Source organism: Ostrea edulis, chromosome 9 (assembly GCF_947568905.1).
Source record: "Ostrea edulis chromosome 9, xbOstEdul1.1, whole genome shotgun sequence".
Classification (NCBI taxonomy): domain Eukaryota; kingdom Metazoa; phylum Mollusca; class Bivalvia; order Ostreida; family Ostreidae; genus Ostrea; species Ostrea edulis.
This window is the reverse complement of record NC_079172.1, coordinates 35,185,757-35,204,891: the sequence shown is the minus strand read 5'-3', so window position 1 is coordinate 35,204,891 and position 19,135 is coordinate 35,185,757. Positions and strand designations below refer to the sequence as shown.

Genomic DNA, 19,135 nt, shown 5'->3' with positions numbered 1-19,135 from the left:
CGAAATATGCATATTGTTCAGATCATCATTCTGAACAACTTTTGTTCTTTATTGCTTTTCAAAATATTTGTCGTTTTCGAGATACAAGGGGTAAAAAATATATGGTTTTGGCCCTTAAAATCCCTTATTACGTAACATATGACCTAAATTTTTATATGAATAGATTTGGATTGTTGAGATGAACATTTTTTGTTCTTTGACTTATACCAAAATATTAAAGGCCGAGCTTGACCTACTTGAAAATCCGGTGGTAGTGCAATTAAGCAAATTTGGTGTAGGGCGGTGCTTATTGCTGCAGCCGAGTTAAAAATAAATTCCAGCATGCTGATAACAGAACAGAGCACACGTGTTACTTGGCTAAACAAGTAACCCACAGTGATAATCTCTACATAGTATATACAAGGCAGGATTTACAACACCTACTGCTGATTTATTGATTGATTATCGAATACAATTAATATACACTCTTGATTGAAATAAAAATAATTTGAATTATTTCAATTAAAAATATTCTCTTATCACCCATATCATCATGGGGGGGGGGGGGGGGGGGGGGGGGGGTCAGTCTTCACACAGCTGCATCAATTAGTACCTACAGTGTTCTCATTTAGAGACCATTTTCCATCAATGTGTTATTGTATTTTGTAAGAATAATGGGTGAAAGGCAGAGATTAATTTTGGATGTAAGTGAAATGCAAATGGAGGCCATAAAACATTTGTTTCTGCATAGTGACTGGGATTTTCACTCTATTGACTCATCACAGGAAGAGAAATTTGGCGGGAACACGTGTGTAAGACCAGAATGTGTAGACAAAGAAGTGCAGACAAATGTTGAATTAGAAACTGGATATTTGGAAACTGAGTGCATTGCCAATAATGGAGATGATGCAGAAAAATTTGTCATCCTGCAAGACAGTAACAAAGACGAATGTCCATTCTGCCTCTGCAAACCATGCATCACTGACGACATCAACAGGCAATTATGGTGGGAAATGGAGCCATTCAGACCGCCTCATCCCAGGAATTCAAAATTGCGAAAAGAAAAATATAAAAGGTTTTGGACCATGCTTTTACATCGTGGAGTATGGAGTGATCCCCGATATACCGAGAAAAAAACTGCGAGCTTTGGAACTTTTTCAGCCAGGACAGGAATGGCACAAACGTGACATTATGCCAACATGTGTAGTGGATACTGTGAGAACATGGCTACCAAATCCAAAAGATGTACAATACATGGGTCATTTGTGGGAATAGTTTTTATTTCATATTTGACAGTCAATCACATTATTATTTTCCTCTTGTTTGCATTTGTTTTGGATAAGCTAGGTATTTGGACTTGACAATTACAATGTAAATATCATGAGGATTTTACATTTATTCTAATTTCAATACAGATGTGAAAAATAAATCTGAATTATGGATTTTATCTTTTGGAGGTTGGATTTATCTAGAGAGGAAAGTAAGTCAAACATTGCAGAATTCTGGTTTTCTTACTGCCATGCCTGCATGAGATACAGACAACATCCGGTGTAAACAATAACAAACTAAGTCACTCCCACTGCTGTCAGTTTTGAATTTCAATTAGAAATAGATGTCCTGCTTCACATCTTTCGATGAAAAATACAGCTAAGAAAAATTTTTATTTTAAATTTAATTTGTGACCAAAGATGCACATTCATGAGAAGAGCAAGCATGGCAAAAATCTGATGATAAAAAAGAATCTGTATTTTAATATTTCTAAAAAATTCTCTGCAATCTGAATGTGGCCAGAAAAATCAAATAAACCACCATTTTTCTCATTGGCTGCTATTTATACTCCGATGTCCTCCTTTAACGATTTTTGAGATATTTGATCTAGACTTTGAGCCCTTCTAGATCCCTAATTTAAGGGGCTAGCCCCTAAATCTTGATATTTTCGAAAAGATCTCGTAAATGTGCACAACTTTTGTTCTACATGTCTTAACAAAATATTTGCAAGAAAAAAGATATTGGAGATCAAAGGTCAAAAATCGCCGAAATCGGCGAAAAATTTTGGCATCCATTTTTTCAGGTCCAGGTGAGCGTTTAGGCAAATCGCCTCCGGTAAAATCGAATCCCCCACAAATCTTCTAAAATGTTTACTCTATCTTGTGTAGAAATTTCAAGACTCTAGCTTCAAAACTAACGGAGGAGATGTGTGGACAACAAGGCCCTTCAAAAAGTCACTAAAAGAGAGATAACTCCTGACCGGAAGTGACGTCAAGCACGAAATTTTGCAAGCAAAGTCTCGTCACCAAAAGACATCTTTCCTAAAAATTTCGTGAAAATCGATCGAGAAATGGCTGAGAAAAACGCGTGTACTACCAAGGAAAATAATAATAATAATAATAATAATGAAGAAGAAGAACGCGAACAATAATAGTAAGGTCTTCCGCAGGAGACGGAAGACCTTAATAATAATAATAATAAGAAACAGAGTAAAAACAATATGTTCCCAAACTTTGTTTGGGGAACATAAATATACTTGTTGCTGTGAGATTTTCGCGATGTTCTGGAAGAAGGTGTATTTTCAAATCTTCTGGGCAGTAGATTAACGATGATATGAAAGGTCAATATAACGAGCAGTGATCAATCTCTAAAACTCCTATAAGTAATACAAAATAGAAAGTTGGGCAAACACAGATCCCTGGACACACCAGAGGTGGAATCAGGTGCCTAGGAGGAGTAAGCTTCCCCTGTCGACCCTAAATATTGATCAGGTAAACGGAGTTATCCGTAAACAACATCAGTGTGCAAAGAACGGTCTAACAATCGGTATGAAACACGTCAGACCGCATTCGACCCAATGGTAGGCTGTATTCGCAAACTAAATCGTTATAACGACCATATAATTTGCGAAATGCTGACTTTAAACGAGACTGTTGAAATCCCTGTACCATCAACCTGTTTGTCAGTAGCCTGCCTTGATTTAAAAATTGACCAAACGCAAAACAAGCTCTTGCATATCAAATCAGTTTAGAGATATAAACACCATATGCAGTAATAATGGAATATTTCTACATAAATATGGGAAGTTGACGATTGAGAAGCTGAAATCACCCCTTTTGTCATAAAGTTGAGTTGTTAGTTTGCCGTTAATATCTACTTTCAATAGCATATCTAAGGATGAAGCAGAAGTGGACGACTCTGTGGTGTTTTTTATTTCGAGTTCACAGGGATATATCGAATCGATATATGAACGAAAATTATTGTTGTTAATGGATAATACGTCATCGATATATCTAAATGTCGAAATGAAGGTCACAGCGAGAGATTCATTCTTCTCATGCAGATTTTTTAAAATAAATTTTGCTTCATAAGAATATAAAAACAGGTCAGCTAACAAAGGAACAAAATTTGTGCCCATGGGAACTCCAACAGACTGTTGGAAGACCTGATCACCAAAGACTACGACAGCATTGTCAATGAGGAACTCCAGCATATTTTCTATTTCCGCTTCAGAGTACCTGTGCGTGGAATCAGAGTGGTGTTTAACAAAGTATTGTTTGGATGACTGATCACTAAATATGAATATTTCCGTTTATTTCAGGTCCAATACCGCCGTTCTTCCTGGAACCAGAATGCCGATAGCTTATCTCGTTGTTGAACTGTATATTTCAGTGACAGTGTGCTAATTTCTATGCTATTTAGCGACAGCTTAATATTACATAGTGACTTTATAATTTTAAGAAATAATTAGAAATCTTTATTTTATCTACTTTTGTGTGAAAATTCTACTTTTGAAGTAAAATTTTGATCTTAAGGAGGGAGGTGTTAAGAATAAATTTTCATTAATATCTATGATAGTTAAAGTTTAAACAAATTCCTGAATCTTCAGCAATGACCGTAGATTAAAACACCAGTAGATAATTGAATCTGACAACTCACTCCGCATTTTATTATTCTAATCTCGGACTTTCTAGCCTTCGTCTCTGTATGATTATCAAGCTTGTCACCTTCTCAGTGTTACTAGAGTTAGTTGACTTGCATCCTGTCCGTGGGAGCTTTGTAAATGTTCGCTATATAGAGCATTATCAGCAAACATTTTGTTAGTCTTTTAATATCTTTTCAATGCTTCACTCATGGAATAAATTGATGTGAAATCATTAGATTATGTTCAGTTTTTGAGTGTATAAGGATTCTTACTCCTACTCGGCACTTTCAGCGACTTTCGTTCTGTCAATTAATTTGTGGACAGCGCTCTGGTACAAGCTACCTTCTGTATATATCTCTGACGGTTTGTAAGAATTACACCTTACCTTATTAAGATAATGACTCGGGCGGGAACCGCTCTAGTCTGTTTTCCTAAAAGAGATGGTGTATTTCTTGCAAACGGTCAGAAATATATACAGTTACTACCACAAGGCACCTGGTCCCATCTCTGGTAAATCCAGAGGTCCGTGATTGCTCTACTCTAGATCTTTCTGTATTCTTTATAGGAGTTATGAGCGGCGGGTGTGACCGGTCGACAAGGGATGCTTACTCCTCCTAGGCACCGGATTCCACCTTTGGTATGCCCTGGGTTCCGTGTTTTCCCAACTCTCTATTTGTATATCTTGTAGAAATTATGAGATTGATCCCTTTTCGTTATCTTCACTTATTTAATGATATAGCTGCCACACATATAGTTAATATTCATTTATAATTGAATTATGAAAGAATTGGTATATTGTTTTTCACAATGCTGATTTTTTTATGCTCTGGAAATAGAGAGTTGAGTTTATAATGAAATATTTAGAATTATAATATCACAGTATGGTGCAGCTAGAAGTCACCTGGATATCAAAATCCATTTCACAGTGTGCAATTCCTTAATGCTATCTGTGTTGGTAAAGTCTAAATACCCTGTTCTTGAAATTTAGTCACTGGAAAATTGTGCAGATGCATTACGGCGACGCGTTTGCATAAGTCACGTGACTCGAACGAAAGAAAACGAAAGCTAACAATGTGGCCCAAACTTTGGAGTTAATTCTCCCTTATACACGTGTTACCATAAGAACTCGCTTCGTTTGCTATATCAGAAGAAAGGCCTCTATTGATTTTGAGATCAAAAGGTGAGATGTCAAGGTCACAATTCGTATACAGTATTGAATAGTTTTACAATGAAAAACTAGACCCCCCCCCCATTTCTTACAAACAGTGATCATGAGTAAGGGATTAATTTTAAGGGGAACGGTCTACATATACATGTTTTTATGCCCCTGTAATTGGAGATTCTGGGGCATATAACTTTTGGTCTGTCCTCAAAACTTTAACCTTGATCATGACTTTTGAATGGAAGGTGATAGGGCTTTCATATTTCACATGTGTATTCCTTATGACAAGACCAAATTGTTTCACCTCGTGACCTTCACCTTGCAGTTTTACCAACTTTTGAAAACCGTTAATCTTAGTCATAATTTTGTTCATCAGTATTCCTTGTGGCAAGATTTTTTTCATACCTCATGACCTTGGAATTTAGCCATACGGGCCATCAGTGCCTCACAAACACACCTTGTTAAGATAATGAAAATAATCTTAAACATCAAGGAAGTTAGATCATGAGCTTTTGCGCACAACTGTGCAGGATGCTACAAATACACCTTTACTGGTTCAATACTAATTCTAATAGTGCAAACATATTACACATCTATTACTAAATTCTAACCAGTTGAAAATTTTTGTATCAATTCAAATTCTTAAAGGGTTGGGCAGAGATTATATTTTGTGGCGGAAGAATTGATTAATCAAAAAGTTTTAAATCTGCATGATATTACAGTTTCTGTTTCATCCAATATATCTTCTATTTTTATACTCCTATACGAGTACATGTATTGCAGTTTTATAATTTATGATAACAAGTTTTTCAGACTTGGAACTAGTTCAAATGTTGTAATTCATTAATTTGGTTGATACTGTATATCTTTCCAAACAGAACACCGATTCTGAGAAATGTTTGAATTGATTTACTCGAAATTTTGTATGAAAATTCAGTATTTTCGCCAATGATTTAAATTTTTATCTCAAACCCCCTCTTTTTCTAGTTCCATTCTAAATTCTTTAAGACAAGGCCTTGAAAATTATGTGAAATTTTAGAAACTGTCATTACTCCTAATATGTCCTTTTCAACTCCCAAATTTGAAAAATAGATTTTTTCGTATATCAAGTACAAAAAGGTCATTATTTATTTCCATGACTTGTATTAAACATTTTTTTAAATCTGTATTGTTAAAAGACATGATAATGTATCTATTTTATGTAATGATTGATTTGTGTTGCTTTTGTTGTGTTGACACCAACAGACAAATCAAATTCAAATAAATAAATCTTGAGTAAATTGTAAGTGCGAAAAGGGCATGTTTAGAACACTGTAGCTCAATAATAAACGTTGCGATATTTTTGATTTCCTAATTCTCCTTCAATGTAGAAATAAAAAATACACTTCCAATGAAAACGTACAAACCGGTAATTTCTCTTTACAAAACTGATGAAAGAGTTAACAAAATTCAATAAACCGGAAGTATATCCCTTTTTTCTAATTAGCATTGTCACCATCACACAATTTCATACGCACAATCTCTACATTCAAGTCAGCATGTAAATTATTTTCATTTGCAGTCTTTCATTGGAAATCGCGAGAATTGAAGATAAACAAAGACATTTTAGACTTAAGTCACCTTAATGCATTTAAAAACATTTCAGATCAGGATATAGTGAGAGGATGACATTGTGTCTACTGTTTGTGAAATGGTATACGAGGGTGTGTAATCGCTCTATTTCTCCCTTTCTGTCTGCATTCTCTTTAGGTATTCCACTTACATATTCCGTCCTAAAGCGGGGACATAAATTTCCTGAATTAGCTTTTTACCTGGGGTTAAATCTTCAATCCAAAGAACGATGTATGTAATTATCCTGTCTTTATAAACAAGAGATGTGAAACTGAAATTCATGTAATTTGAATATTAGAGCCCACTATGACTTTTAACAAATCGAATTTTGCACATTTTGTCCTTGTCATGGAAAGAGTGTGAAACTCAGCTACATTTAGATATTGAATACCTAGCTGCCGCCTATTACCACAGGAAAATAGCAGGAGATAGACCTTTGGACTGTGTATTTTACCTCTAAATCATGTTTTTATAAAAAAAAAAAAAAAAAAAAAAAAAAAAAAAAACATGACAACACAAAATACTAGGTGCTAGACCTTTAGAACAATAATGTTAAAGCAATGATATAGAAAGAGGATACTTATTATTACAAGGTTAAAAAGGTAAATTTCTTCATCGCGTTCTAAACAACAATTAAACTTGTGAGGGCTTTGTATAAATTTTAAAGGAGACATATAGTATAACCCACGTCATCTTGCTAAGAATATTCCAACAAACACGTGTATATGCGGAATATTTCCCCAATTGTATATGGTCTTCAATATTTTTAATTTAATACACTACTTTGATGTTTTTTAAATCAAAGTAAAATACAGCATACTGCATTGTGGCGGTGTCATCCAAAGTCTTACAGAAATTCAACTGTGTCTTCAAGAAAGAATTATTTCAATATATGCTGAAATCGTTTTTAATACTTTATCAAATATAAAAATACATATCTCTTTGATGATGCAGTACGACTCTTTTATATAAGAATGAAAAATGCCAAATTCGCGGTTCATATATTGAAGGTTTCACACCGATAATTATTTTCACTATATATTACTATAGAGGGAAAGAATCATTAAAATTCAGTTTGCAGAATTGATGCCGAATAACGCAGTAGGAAATGTTCTATGCTACCTGTCTCGTCTGTCGACACCGGAAACACAACACCCTATGCGGAATTTTCGAGAGAAAAAAATTACCCGCAAATAAGGCTACCCTCATATCCACGTGTTTTTCACATGTGTGTAAACAGTCAGAGTGCACCTCAGGAAGTAGCCACAGCTACCAACAGCAAATAGTTCCTTTATATACACTTGGTTATTTCTACAAATTACACAAAATGTCCTAATCAGGGGTACAAATATCAAGAGATAAGAAGAAGAGGAGATGAGAAAAATCGCGCAAGAAAAAAATATTCTTTTAAATATATGGAACTACAATTGACTAAGTTCATTTTAATACGCCGGTTTCGAGATACACCCGAGTTATTTCCTTTTGGAGAACTCTCGTATATAGTGAGGCGGGAAACAATTTGTTTACACGCGGGAGTGGGACTAATATTCCTCACTGCATAAGTGAATGTACTCAGTAAGTTTCTCATACACTGTTAGACCACACGAATTCAACTGATACACAAACTAAGTAAGTTATTAGTATTTAGGAAGTAATTAAATACATAGAATTCTTATCATATCACGTTATTTCGTTGGTCAGAAGTACCATATCTAAGACATTACTTGCAAATATGACATTGTTTTTATGTTTCCACTTTAGTAAAACATTTCTTTCGATAGTATATTGTATTTCCCACATGTACATATTAAAAGAGAAGCCGCTTTTAATACATTTCATCATCTTACTCGCTGACTGTAAGTCCACTCTGTCCCACTTAGTCATTCAAAGTTCCACTAAATGCACCTCCTACACAGAAGAGTTCGTATCTCGAAACTGGCGTATTGTCCAAGTTCATTTTGATTGGACAATTACCGATGTGATATCTGAAGCCGTGGCTGGTGAACCAAAATTTCAGTAAACCCCGGAACCAAAATTATAATTCTAAGCCTCTGATGGGGAAGCGAAAAACCCGGAATGAAATTCATACGACAGATTCCCAGTAAAGTATAAGTTCATTCTGTAGATTGTCTTTATTACTATAAAATTTCCAGTCCAAAGAATTGTATTTCTGGAAAGTTTACAACGCAGCCACACAATGTATTTCGTCACCTTTCTGTTGAACTCTGACAAACATCATTTTAAAAATAGAACTTTTAGGACCTTGTCTAGGTCACAATTGAAGTATCAAGCAGCAATATCAAGTACAAATGCACTACACAACAGGGCTTTGTTTTACAAAAGAACTTATGACTGAGATTAAAATGTTACAATAGTTCTAAAACCTCATCAACTTTATGAATTTTGTGAGATTATACTTAAATACAATTACACAACTAAAGTCTTATTATTCACATGAAAATCTCTAGCGTAAAGGATAAAGTAAATCGCAAATGAAGGTTTTGGTTTTAGTCGTAAATTCTATTGCAAAACGTGGTTCAGGACCACTACTTTACTAGCTACTACCCATGTTTTAGATTACTTCAGTTTTATGTTGCTTATACAGATATGCCCAAACATGCATCTTAAATCAAAGGTCCTGTGACTGAGGACAAGGTCACAGGGCAGGGAGATGTTGATTGTGTCATGATGTTACAGTACGGGCAACGCGGATTTCTTGTTTTCCGCGTTCCCGCGATGGGAAAAATCTAACGCGGTAATTTATAGGTAACTCAGGTAAACCGCGCTCTCATCGCGGGATGGCTATCAGTTACCTGTCCCCGTCGCGGTAACATTTGTTTAAAAAATTGATCGGTTTTGTACCGTAAACAAATGCGAGTTATCTCCCCCGATTTTATTTTTAAATGTTTGAAAATTCGGCTTACGAGTTTTTTCTGTTTTTAAAATCAAGTATTCCGTTATGGATTTATTCATCATGTTTTTGTTTCTTGTTGTTGGTTTTGGTTTTTTCTTTGCTTGTTTCATTTATTCAATGTATTGTTAATTCATCTATCAAGATCACTGATTGTACACAAGGAAGATGATTACTTTAAAGTAATCAAGGATTGGGTAGTTTTAAAAAGGCACAACGAATTACACCGTGAAATTCGTGTAATGTATTACTACATTTATATTAAACTTCTAGATCGGGTGCATGTTGATGAAGGTGAAGGTCATCTTTCGTAGTGCCCGTATGTTGTCAACAATCAGATATTCTCAGATTTTGTTTAGGATGAAAGACTTTGAATATCTAAAGCATGCCAAGTACAAATTATGTGTATACCATCAAGTCCCGAACTTTTCTAAATGCAGACGATTAGGGAAGGAACAGTCACTGGTTTTATGTTTCCGGTGGCGCTTAGATCGAGAGTTGAACCTGGGACTTCCGGTTTGAGAAGCAAGCGGTCTAACCACTAGATTACCGCAAACATCCAATAAAAACTTTCTGAGGAAAAATATTAGTAGATCAGTCTAAACAGCGTAAGAGAAAATAGAGAAGGCTTAGCTTACTTAAAGTTTACGTTTCAACATTGGCTTCGTAACCGAGATGTCGTGAGTTCGAGCCGATAAATAGACCATGTCTAGCTCACCATGGCGATGCTAGTGGTAAGACCCTGATAGAGTTGTTTCTAAACGGTAGAGGGAGGATTATCATATCATTATATCGAACTTTTCGCCGAAAATTGCAAGCGATGCAACTGGTAAAAAAGAAAACCAAGACGGCGGCGTGATATTCCTTGTGAATATTTTGTCTATAAGAAGATTTTTTTTTTAAAGTATAGATATTTGAAACGTCGAGAGCCTGTGGTATAGACCCACGTCTCTCAGGTAACCATGACGATTGCTAGATAAATGGGTGGGATTAGAGTTGTGTTATCTCTGTGATGACATTCCGGCATATAAATAAATTGAAATGAGTAGATGCGTTCTTAGAGGTAGCCAGGAAAGATGGTAAGTAACAGGTGGTCAGTTTCTATTACCCAGTAAATAATAACAAGAAGGGCTTAAATCAAAGAATTTCACTCAATTAATTGCTTCATGCAATCATACAGAGAGCTGTAGAATACATCATGATAAAATTACCATTGAATTTAAATATGGCGCATATCGCCTTCATTTTCATCTTAGTTTAAATGATTGTGGTAGACAGGTTTTAGATAGATGTCTAGCATTTGCTACTGCAACGGTAGAATGCAATAGGTATTATCATTACCATTATTAGTCATATTTTCTAACTTTCAGCGATTCATGTTGTTTCTTTTTTAATATTGGAATGGCGTATCGTTTGTTGGGTGGTTTTTCTAGTTAGCACATGCTCTTTGACAGGTGCCTTTCTTGTTCCTAGCGTCAACATTTGGCATGGGTCTCGGGTTTTTCCCGGGTATGTGGGACTATGGTGCTAATTCCCCAACCGACGCCGATTTCACGGAAGTATTCAACATGACTTCCTGGATCGACAATGGAACTTCTCGAGACGAGATTCTAAATTACCTTTTACTGTGCCCAGAACAAGATATGTGTATCGGAGAGAAATTCAAACGAACCTACCCTTTCACATTAGAACCAGCCTGCTCAGCATGCGAGTGTGACGACTCCTGCGTGAGGAGAGCAACATGCTGCCCCTCCAAATTCTTTAGACAGACACCTGCTCCGGACTTTATCCGATATCCGACTTTTGATGGCAAACAAGGTCCCCCAATGCACTGCCTGGAGCCATTGTGGAACATGGATGCTGAAGTCAAATCTGAACAGTCGTACTGGATAATGGCGACTTGTCCAGATGGCGCTACTTGCATGTCAACACCAACTAGAAATATTACAAATTCTACCCCAGTCACTTCTTTATCTACCATGGAAACGTATATCAGTATCGAATGCGCTTTTTGCAATAACGAAAAGATGTCAGATCTTGTAATGTGGGAGAAGAAAAAGATATGCATTAGTAGATCCGCCCTCTTGTCAAGAGAGAATCCGGAAAAGTTGTTTAAGTCTGTATTTGAACAATTTCCGGTTTGTAATGTTGGTTTCTACCCACCTACATCCGTTCAGAGTATGGTGATTCCATGCATAGCTTACACGAAAGATGCGAATTGTAAGGGCCCTGGAGACATAGTAAACAACAGGACGGACGATTACCTCATCAAAGCTTGCCTGGAATACTACATTCCTTACTCTACTGACACTGAAGTCTACAAAAACATATATTGCGCGTTGTGCGAACATGATGCTAAGGATTTGAATATTCAATACGACAAATATGACTCATTCGGATACAACCAATTGTTGTTAACCCGTTTTTCGGCCCTAATGGATTTTAAAAAAGTGGAAAAAGAACCGATCGCTAAGAAGACGAAATGTGCTGCTAATCAAATATTTGACGAGAAACTGGTATGTTCTTTCACTTTTATTCATTTCCCACAGTACTAAGAGACATAATTCTTTGAATTTCAATTTTTGTTTTAATAATGAATGTTAATATACCGTGACATCCAGCTATACCGTGACACAGTTCAGTTATATCGTGATAAAGTCTACATACATCGTGACAAAGTCGAAGTACATCGTGACAAAGTCCAGGTATATCGTGACAAAGTTCAGGTACATTGTGACAAAGTCCAGGTATATCGTGACAAAGTCCAGGTACATTGTGACAGAGTCCACGCACACCGTGATAAAATCCCCTTTTCAACTCACACCGATAGAAGATATCCTCTACAAACCAAAACCATGTTTACAAGATTTACTTGTTAGGTAGAATCTGAATGCTCTAATTGTGAAATTTAGCTAAATCTTGAATACTGAGTAAAATATTCATACATCGGAATTTAACAACTATTCTAGAATTTCTTCTCCATGCTGATGGAATGAGAGAGAAAAAATCACAGATCACTGAATTGTTAATTTGAATGAATTTTCGAATTCTTATATTTTAGAACAAGTGCCAAGATATCAAGTGTGAACCAGAATATATGTACCAGAACCTTGCCTGCGATCCTGTCCATCCAATGTTCAATGAGAACAACTACGAGTTGAATTTAATAGTTGTCCCAACGAATGATAGTGACGAAAACAACATATATGTACCACCAGTCATCAGAGTTCTACAGGACATTATGTCGAACAACAACTTGACCGAGTACCTCTGTAGAATGTCCGCACTGCTTCCTGTTGAATCGGATGGTAATTTTGTGGCATTTGTTATAGAACTGTCGGTAAATCATCTCCATAGCGTGGATGTCATGATTAAAAAAATATTGAATATCTTTTCCACACACCGCGGTACGACTATCCAAATTTCGCCAGAAGCGCCTCTTGTTCACATTTCTATTTCTATTGTTGGGCAGCGTTTTCACGTCCACGGTAACTCTTTGTTTGAGAAATTTACTTCCCGCATTTGTTATGTTAATCCCATGAGTGGAAATGAAATGACTTTATATTCCCAAATAAACATGTTAGAAGGTAATGAACAGGCTCCTAAATATCAGTACTGTGCGACAGGCGACATGATGTCCATCGTAGCTGAATGGTATCGTTGTCCAAAAATCAAAATGAGGACAGCAGATGTACGATTAGATGTGTCCAACTTCTCTGTTTGTCTGGTAGACTATCAGGCTTGCTTCTCCTCGACATATTTCAAAGAGTTTCCCGACAAACGCAGCGTTGAGATATGTCTTAGTCAATATCTCCAAGCTTCCAGCCTTATGTTGACGAATTCAGACGATAAGTTAATGAAATATCTGTCCCTGTCTTGTCTCTCTTTATCATCGCTTGGTTCCCTCCTGACTTTTATTACGGTAGCCGTTAGTAACACTCACAAAAAGATTGCGGATATTAACATTATGATATTAGCTGCGTTCTCAATTGTAGCAAATACCGTCTACACTTTCTCCAAGTTTTTTCTGTGGAATGAATTCTTATGTATTGGTGTTGGTATGTTGGTTCATTTCTCGTGGCTCTCTGTCGTCTGTTGGATGAGTTTATCTACATTCCAAATCTTTCAAACATTTACCTCCTTCAATAACATAAACATGAAAGTTAGTTCGCGAGTGATTTGTAGTTTGCTGGTAGATGTTTTCATATGTTTGACATTTATTGCTATCAATGTGTCTGTAAGTTACGTCAAGAGCGACGGAGAAAGTTTCGGTTACTCTCCTCTCACCTGCTACATCGCTGACCCCGATTTGATCCTCTTTACCTTTGCTCTCCCAGTAGGTCTGATCGTTTGTATCAATACTTTTATGTTTGTGGTGACTGTATGTAGGATCAGTGGAAAGATTGTCATTCGGAAATCAAAGGACCAAAAGAGCATAAGTTCCTACTTCCGGCTCTCCACCATTACCGGTGCGGCGTGGTTGTTCGGGTTTTTGTCTCAGTTTATTGAGCTGCAACTGTTTTCTATTTTGCACACTATTTTCAATGGTGGTCAAGGCATATTTATGTATGTGGCTTTTGGGCTGTCACAAACTCCGAAGTGTCTCTCGCGCAATCAACCTCTACAGTCGGAAAGTTTTAGAAAAAGCACTTATAATTAATGAAAATAAGACACGTTATACGTATGAAGCAAAGTTTATTAGTATACTGTAAATGGGGAAATGATTTCGGTGGTTTTAATTTCGCTATGTTCGCAATCGGGGATTTTTCCGCGAAATTAAAACAACCGCAATCATTTCCCATCTCTAGCAACCGTAGTTCAATAGGAATGAACTTGTGTTTTTGTCCACCCATTGCTGTTGATTGATTTCTCTTCAAAATTTGTAGCATTATTCCACAAATATATCGCGTACACTTAGTGGTATCAGATTGATCTGTCCTGTTTCAATCAAAGCAATATCAAATAGAGGTAATTATAATGATTTGGTAACTTTCTGTCCTATATCGGCCATTTTGACACTGTCAAGGTACGGCAAAATCCACCCACCGGCTCATCCTACTTGCAGGTATGTATAAGTACAAACAATTAAACGAAATTCAATCTCATTTTGCAGTTACCTTGTACTTCTCAATAGGTATGGGGAAATGCACACTCTCGGGTCATAACGAAAGATTCTGTAATTCCAAATATAGTAATATCTGCTCTCCCCTTGAACTTGAGCAAGTGACCTCTGACACGATTTACAGCCTTTAACTGTGTTGTAATATGACATCTTTTATTTAGTATAGAAACCATTTTAAATACTCGCTTATAAACTATTATTATCAATAAAGAAATATTCTGTTGAGACAATGAAAAAAAAACCTTACTTTCGCCATACGTACTTTCTAACACAATCACGAATAGAGAGGTCGCTGCGGCCGATGATCAGATGGAAAGATTACTTTGCAATAATTCTTTCCTACAACAAGATCTTGATTCCCACTAGTTTCCAAAAGCCATGGTCGCTAGAGAGAAATTTTCAAAATTATTTTATTATGATTTTAAAGAAAGGACACAGGGCTCATAGTGAGTGTGACCGGTCTAAAGGTGGTAGGGGTGCTTGCTCCTCCTAGGCACCTGTTCCCACCTCTGGTATGTCCAGGTGTTCCTGTTTGCCCAATTCTTTATTTTGTATTTCTTATAGTAGTTATGAGATTTATCACTGTTTGTTATCGTCACCTTTCACGAGAATGCTGTTTTACATTATGTCATGTTGTTAAGAAATGTTTCGCTTTCCGGAGTCATTGCTATTATTTTTTTGTTATTGCATTTTGTGAAGAGATCAACGCGAGATTTTATAACAGATTTATTACAACTTAACATTTGTTGATATATTGAGACGTTGCTATATACCAGATTAATCATTGAAATATTCAGACTGGTATATAGTGTTATAAAGTTTTGCGCTATAACTTCGCGTGTGTTTTCTCATATATAAGTTGTATAATTGTATAGGTGTTAGCAGAGTAAATATATATCTCATGTTTTGATCGTACATCTGTTGTAGAGGATCATAAGGGAAGCGTAAGAAATGATGTCTTCTAGTCTCTTTGTTAATTCTGTTTGTTGTTTTCGTATATCTATCTACCGCACACCGCCTGGTAAGGTCGGAACATAGAGACTTGTAAACATTACAAAATTACCAACCAGAATTCACAATTATTTTTGCAACTAGGTAAGTATCTTGATTACAAACAGGCTCTGTATCGAAATATTATAATTATGACCCTCAACTACGATGTATCTGCATATTGGTATTTCGGGAATGTCATTAAAAGTTCTGAAATCATGTAGAAAGGTTTTTAAGAGGATGAATTCCCCAGATTTACCTTTCTGGTTTAATCCACACACACACAGTATAGAACCTGTTTGGATTGGTATGTTAAGAAACTTTCTTGGCCATTTATTTTGTTGGATGGTTGTATGTTGTTTAACGTCCCACTCCAGAATATTTCACTTTTATGGAGACGTTACTATTGCCGGTTAGGGGATGCAAAATTTAGGTCTATACTCAGCTTTGAGCAAGGAGAGATCTTTATCGTGTTATACCTGCTATGACACAGTGCCTCGTTTTTTTTTTTTTTGCGATCTCATCCGAAAGACCGAACCATTTTAGTCGTTTCTTACGACAAGCAAAGGGTAAAGCAAAGCAAAGAGGACATATTCTAATCCGGATCCCGACAGTATGCCATTTGGATTGGTATTCGAAGAACATTTTTTGGCTTTTTTATGTTAATTGGTCGCTAAGATTTTTTTGGTCCTTTTCATTCAGATTTGTTGCAAAGAACATTTCTTGATCGTTTTATTTAGATTTGTTGCTAAGAACATTTATTGGTCTTTTTTTTAGATTGGTTGCTAAGAACATGTCTCGGTCGTTTTATTCAGATTGGTTGAAAAGAACATTTCCCGGTCGTTTTCTTTAGATTTAGACTACGAATAACTCCGTTTACCTGATCAGAATATAGGGCTCACGGCGGATGTGACCGGTCGACAGGTGATGCTTACTCCTCCTAGACCCCTGATCCCACCTCTGGTTTGTCCAGGGGTCCGTGTTTGCCCAACTATCTATTTTGTATTGTTTTTAGGAGTTACGAGATTGATCACTGTTCACCTTTCATTGGTTGCTAAGAAAATTTCTCGGTCGTTTTATTTAGAATGGTTGCTAAAACAATTTCTCGGTCGTTTTATTTAGATTGGTTGTTAAGAATATTGCTTGGTCGTTTTACTTAGATTGGTTACTAAGAACAATTTATTTAGAATTGTTGTTAAGAACATTTATTGGTCTTTTTTTAGAATGGTTGCTAAGAACATTTCTCGATCGTTTTATTTAGATTGGTTGTTCAGAACATTTCTCGGTCGTTTTATTTAGATTGGTTGTTAAGAACATTTCTTTGTCGTTTTATTTAGATTGATTGGGAAGAACATTTCTCAGTTGTTTTATTTACATTGGTTGTTAAGAATATTTCTTGGTCGTTTTACTTAGATTGATTGCTGAAAACAATTTTTGGTTGTTTTATATACATGTAGATTGGTTGCTAAGAACATTTCTCTGTCGTTTTATTTAGATTGTTTGCTAATAACATTGGTGGCTAATTGCTAAGAACATTTCTTTGTCGTTTTATTTAGATTGCTTGCAGAGAACATTTTCGGTTGTTTTATTTAGATTGGTCGTTAAGAGCATTTCTCAGTCGTTTTGTTTAGATTGGTTGCTAAGAACATTTTTCGATCGTTTTGTTTAAATTGATTGCTATTTGCTAAGAACATTTCTTTTTTGTTTTATTTAGATTGGTTGCTGAGAACCTTTCTCGGTGGTTTTATTTGGATTGGTTGTTAAGAACATTGGTGACTGATTGCTAAAAACATTTCTTGGTCGTTTTATTCAGATTGGTTGTTAAGAACATTTCTCGGTCGTTTTATTTAGATTGGTTGTTAAGAATATTTCTTGGTCGTTTTACTTAGATTGGTTTCTAAGAACAATTTATATAGATTTGTTGCTAAGAACATTTATTTATCGGTCCTTTTTAGCTTACTTGAGCCAAAGGCTCAAGTGAGCTTTTTTTTTTTTTTTTTATCAAAATCTGTCCGTTGTCTGTCGTATGCGTCGTCGTCGACGTCGTAAACTCTTCACATTTTCAACTTCTTCCTAAGAAATGCTGGGCCAATTTCAACCAAACTTGCCACAAAGCATCCTTGGGTGAATGGCTTTCAAATTGATTCAAATGAAGGACCATGTCCCTTTCAAAGGGGAGATAATCACAAAAATGCAAAAATAGGGTGGGGTCATTTAAAAATCTTCTTCTCAAGATCTACTGCGCCAGAAAAGCTGAAATTTACATGAAAGCTTCCTGACATAATGCATATTCCAGTGTGTTCAAATCATGGCCCCCGGGGGTATGATGGGGCAACAATAGGGGATCAAAGTTTTACATACTAATATATAGGATAAATTTTTAAAAATCTTCTCAAGAACCACTGAGCCAGAAAAGCTGAGATTTACATGAAAGCTTTCTGACATAATGCGGATTCAAGTTTGTTGAAATCATGGCCCCAGAGGGTATGATGGGGCCACAATAGGGGATCAAAGTTTTATATACTAATCTATAGGAAAAATCTTCTCAAGAACCACCGGGCCAGAGAAGCTGAAATTTACATGAAAGCTTCCTGACATAGTGCAGATTCACCTTTGTTCAAATCATGGCCCCCGGGGGTTGGATGGGGCCACAATAGGGGATCAAAGTCCTACATACAAATATATAGGAAAAATCTTTAAATATGAGCCAAGGTGACTCAGGTGAGCGATGTGGCCCTTGGGCCTCTTGTTTTTAGATTGGTTGCTAAGAACATTTATCGGTTGTTTTATTTAGAATGGTTGCTAAAAACATGTATCGGTTGTTTATTTAGATATGTTGGTTAGAATATTTCTCGGTCGTTTTATTCAGATTGGTTGTTAAGAAAAAAATCTCTGTCATTTTATTTAGAATGGTTCCTAAAAACATTTTTTTTATCGGTCGTTTTATTTAGATTGGTTGCTAAGAAAAATTTTGTTCGTTTTATATAGATTGGTTGCTAAGAACATTTCCTTTATTTAGATTGGCTGCTAAGAACATTTCTCGGTCGTTTTATTTAGATTGGTTGCTACGAACATTGGTGGCTAATTGCTAAGAACATTTTTTTGTCGTTTTGTTTAGATTGGTTGCTAAGAACATTTCTCAGTCGTTTTATTTAGATTGGTTGAACATTTCTCGGTCGTTTTATTTAAATTGGTTGCTAAGAACATTTCTGGGTCGTTTTGTTTAGATCGATTGTTAATTGCTAAGAACATTTCTTTTTCGTTTTATTTAGATTGGTTACTGAGAACGTTTCTCAGTGGTTTTATTTGGATTGATTGTGTCCAGGGGTCCGTGTTTGCCCAACTATCTATTTTGTATTGCTTGTAGGAGTTATGAGATTGATCACTGTTCGTTATCTTCACCTTGCAAAGAACATTTTTCTGTCGTTTTGAATATGATTGCGTATA

The 19,135-nt window shown here is 35.9% G+C and overlaps 1 protein-coding gene and 1 long non-coding RNA gene across 2 annotated transcripts; one reads left to right on the top strand and one right to left on the bottom strand.

Moving 5' to 3' along the window:
* The first annotated feature begins 11,771 nt into the window (after positions 1–11,771).
* Positions 11,772–14,746, top strand: LOC125660338 (uncharacterized). Its single transcript, XM_048892146.2, has 2 exons — positions 11,772–12,092; positions 12,638–14,746. The coding sequence occupies exons 1-2, from the start codon at positions 12,012–12,014 to the stop codon at positions 14,234–14,236; spliced, it is 1,680 nt and encodes a 559-aa protein (XP_048748103.2). The 5' UTR covers positions 11,772–12,011; the 3' UTR covers positions 14,237–14,746.
* On the bottom strand, positions 12,094–12,809 carry LOC130050112 (uncharacterized). Its single transcript, XR_008798512.1, has 2 exons — positions 12,680–12,809; positions 12,094–12,416 (listed from the first exon to the last, which is right to left on the bottom strand). It is a non-coding gene; the product is annotated as an uncharacterized LOC130050112 (long non-coding RNA).
* Positions 14,747–19,135: the final 4,389 nt, after the last annotated feature.

Excerpts from the sequence above, each read along its gene's own strand:
- LOC125660338 (XM_048892146.2), top strand. The coding sequence starts at position 12,012 with ATGGATTTTAAAAAAGTGGAAAAAGAACCGATCGCTAAGAAGACGAAA. Across the intron at positions 12,093-12,637 it reads AAATATTTGACGAGAAACTG|AACAAGTGCCAAGATATCAA; the intron begins GTATGTTCTTTC and ends CTTATATTTTAG.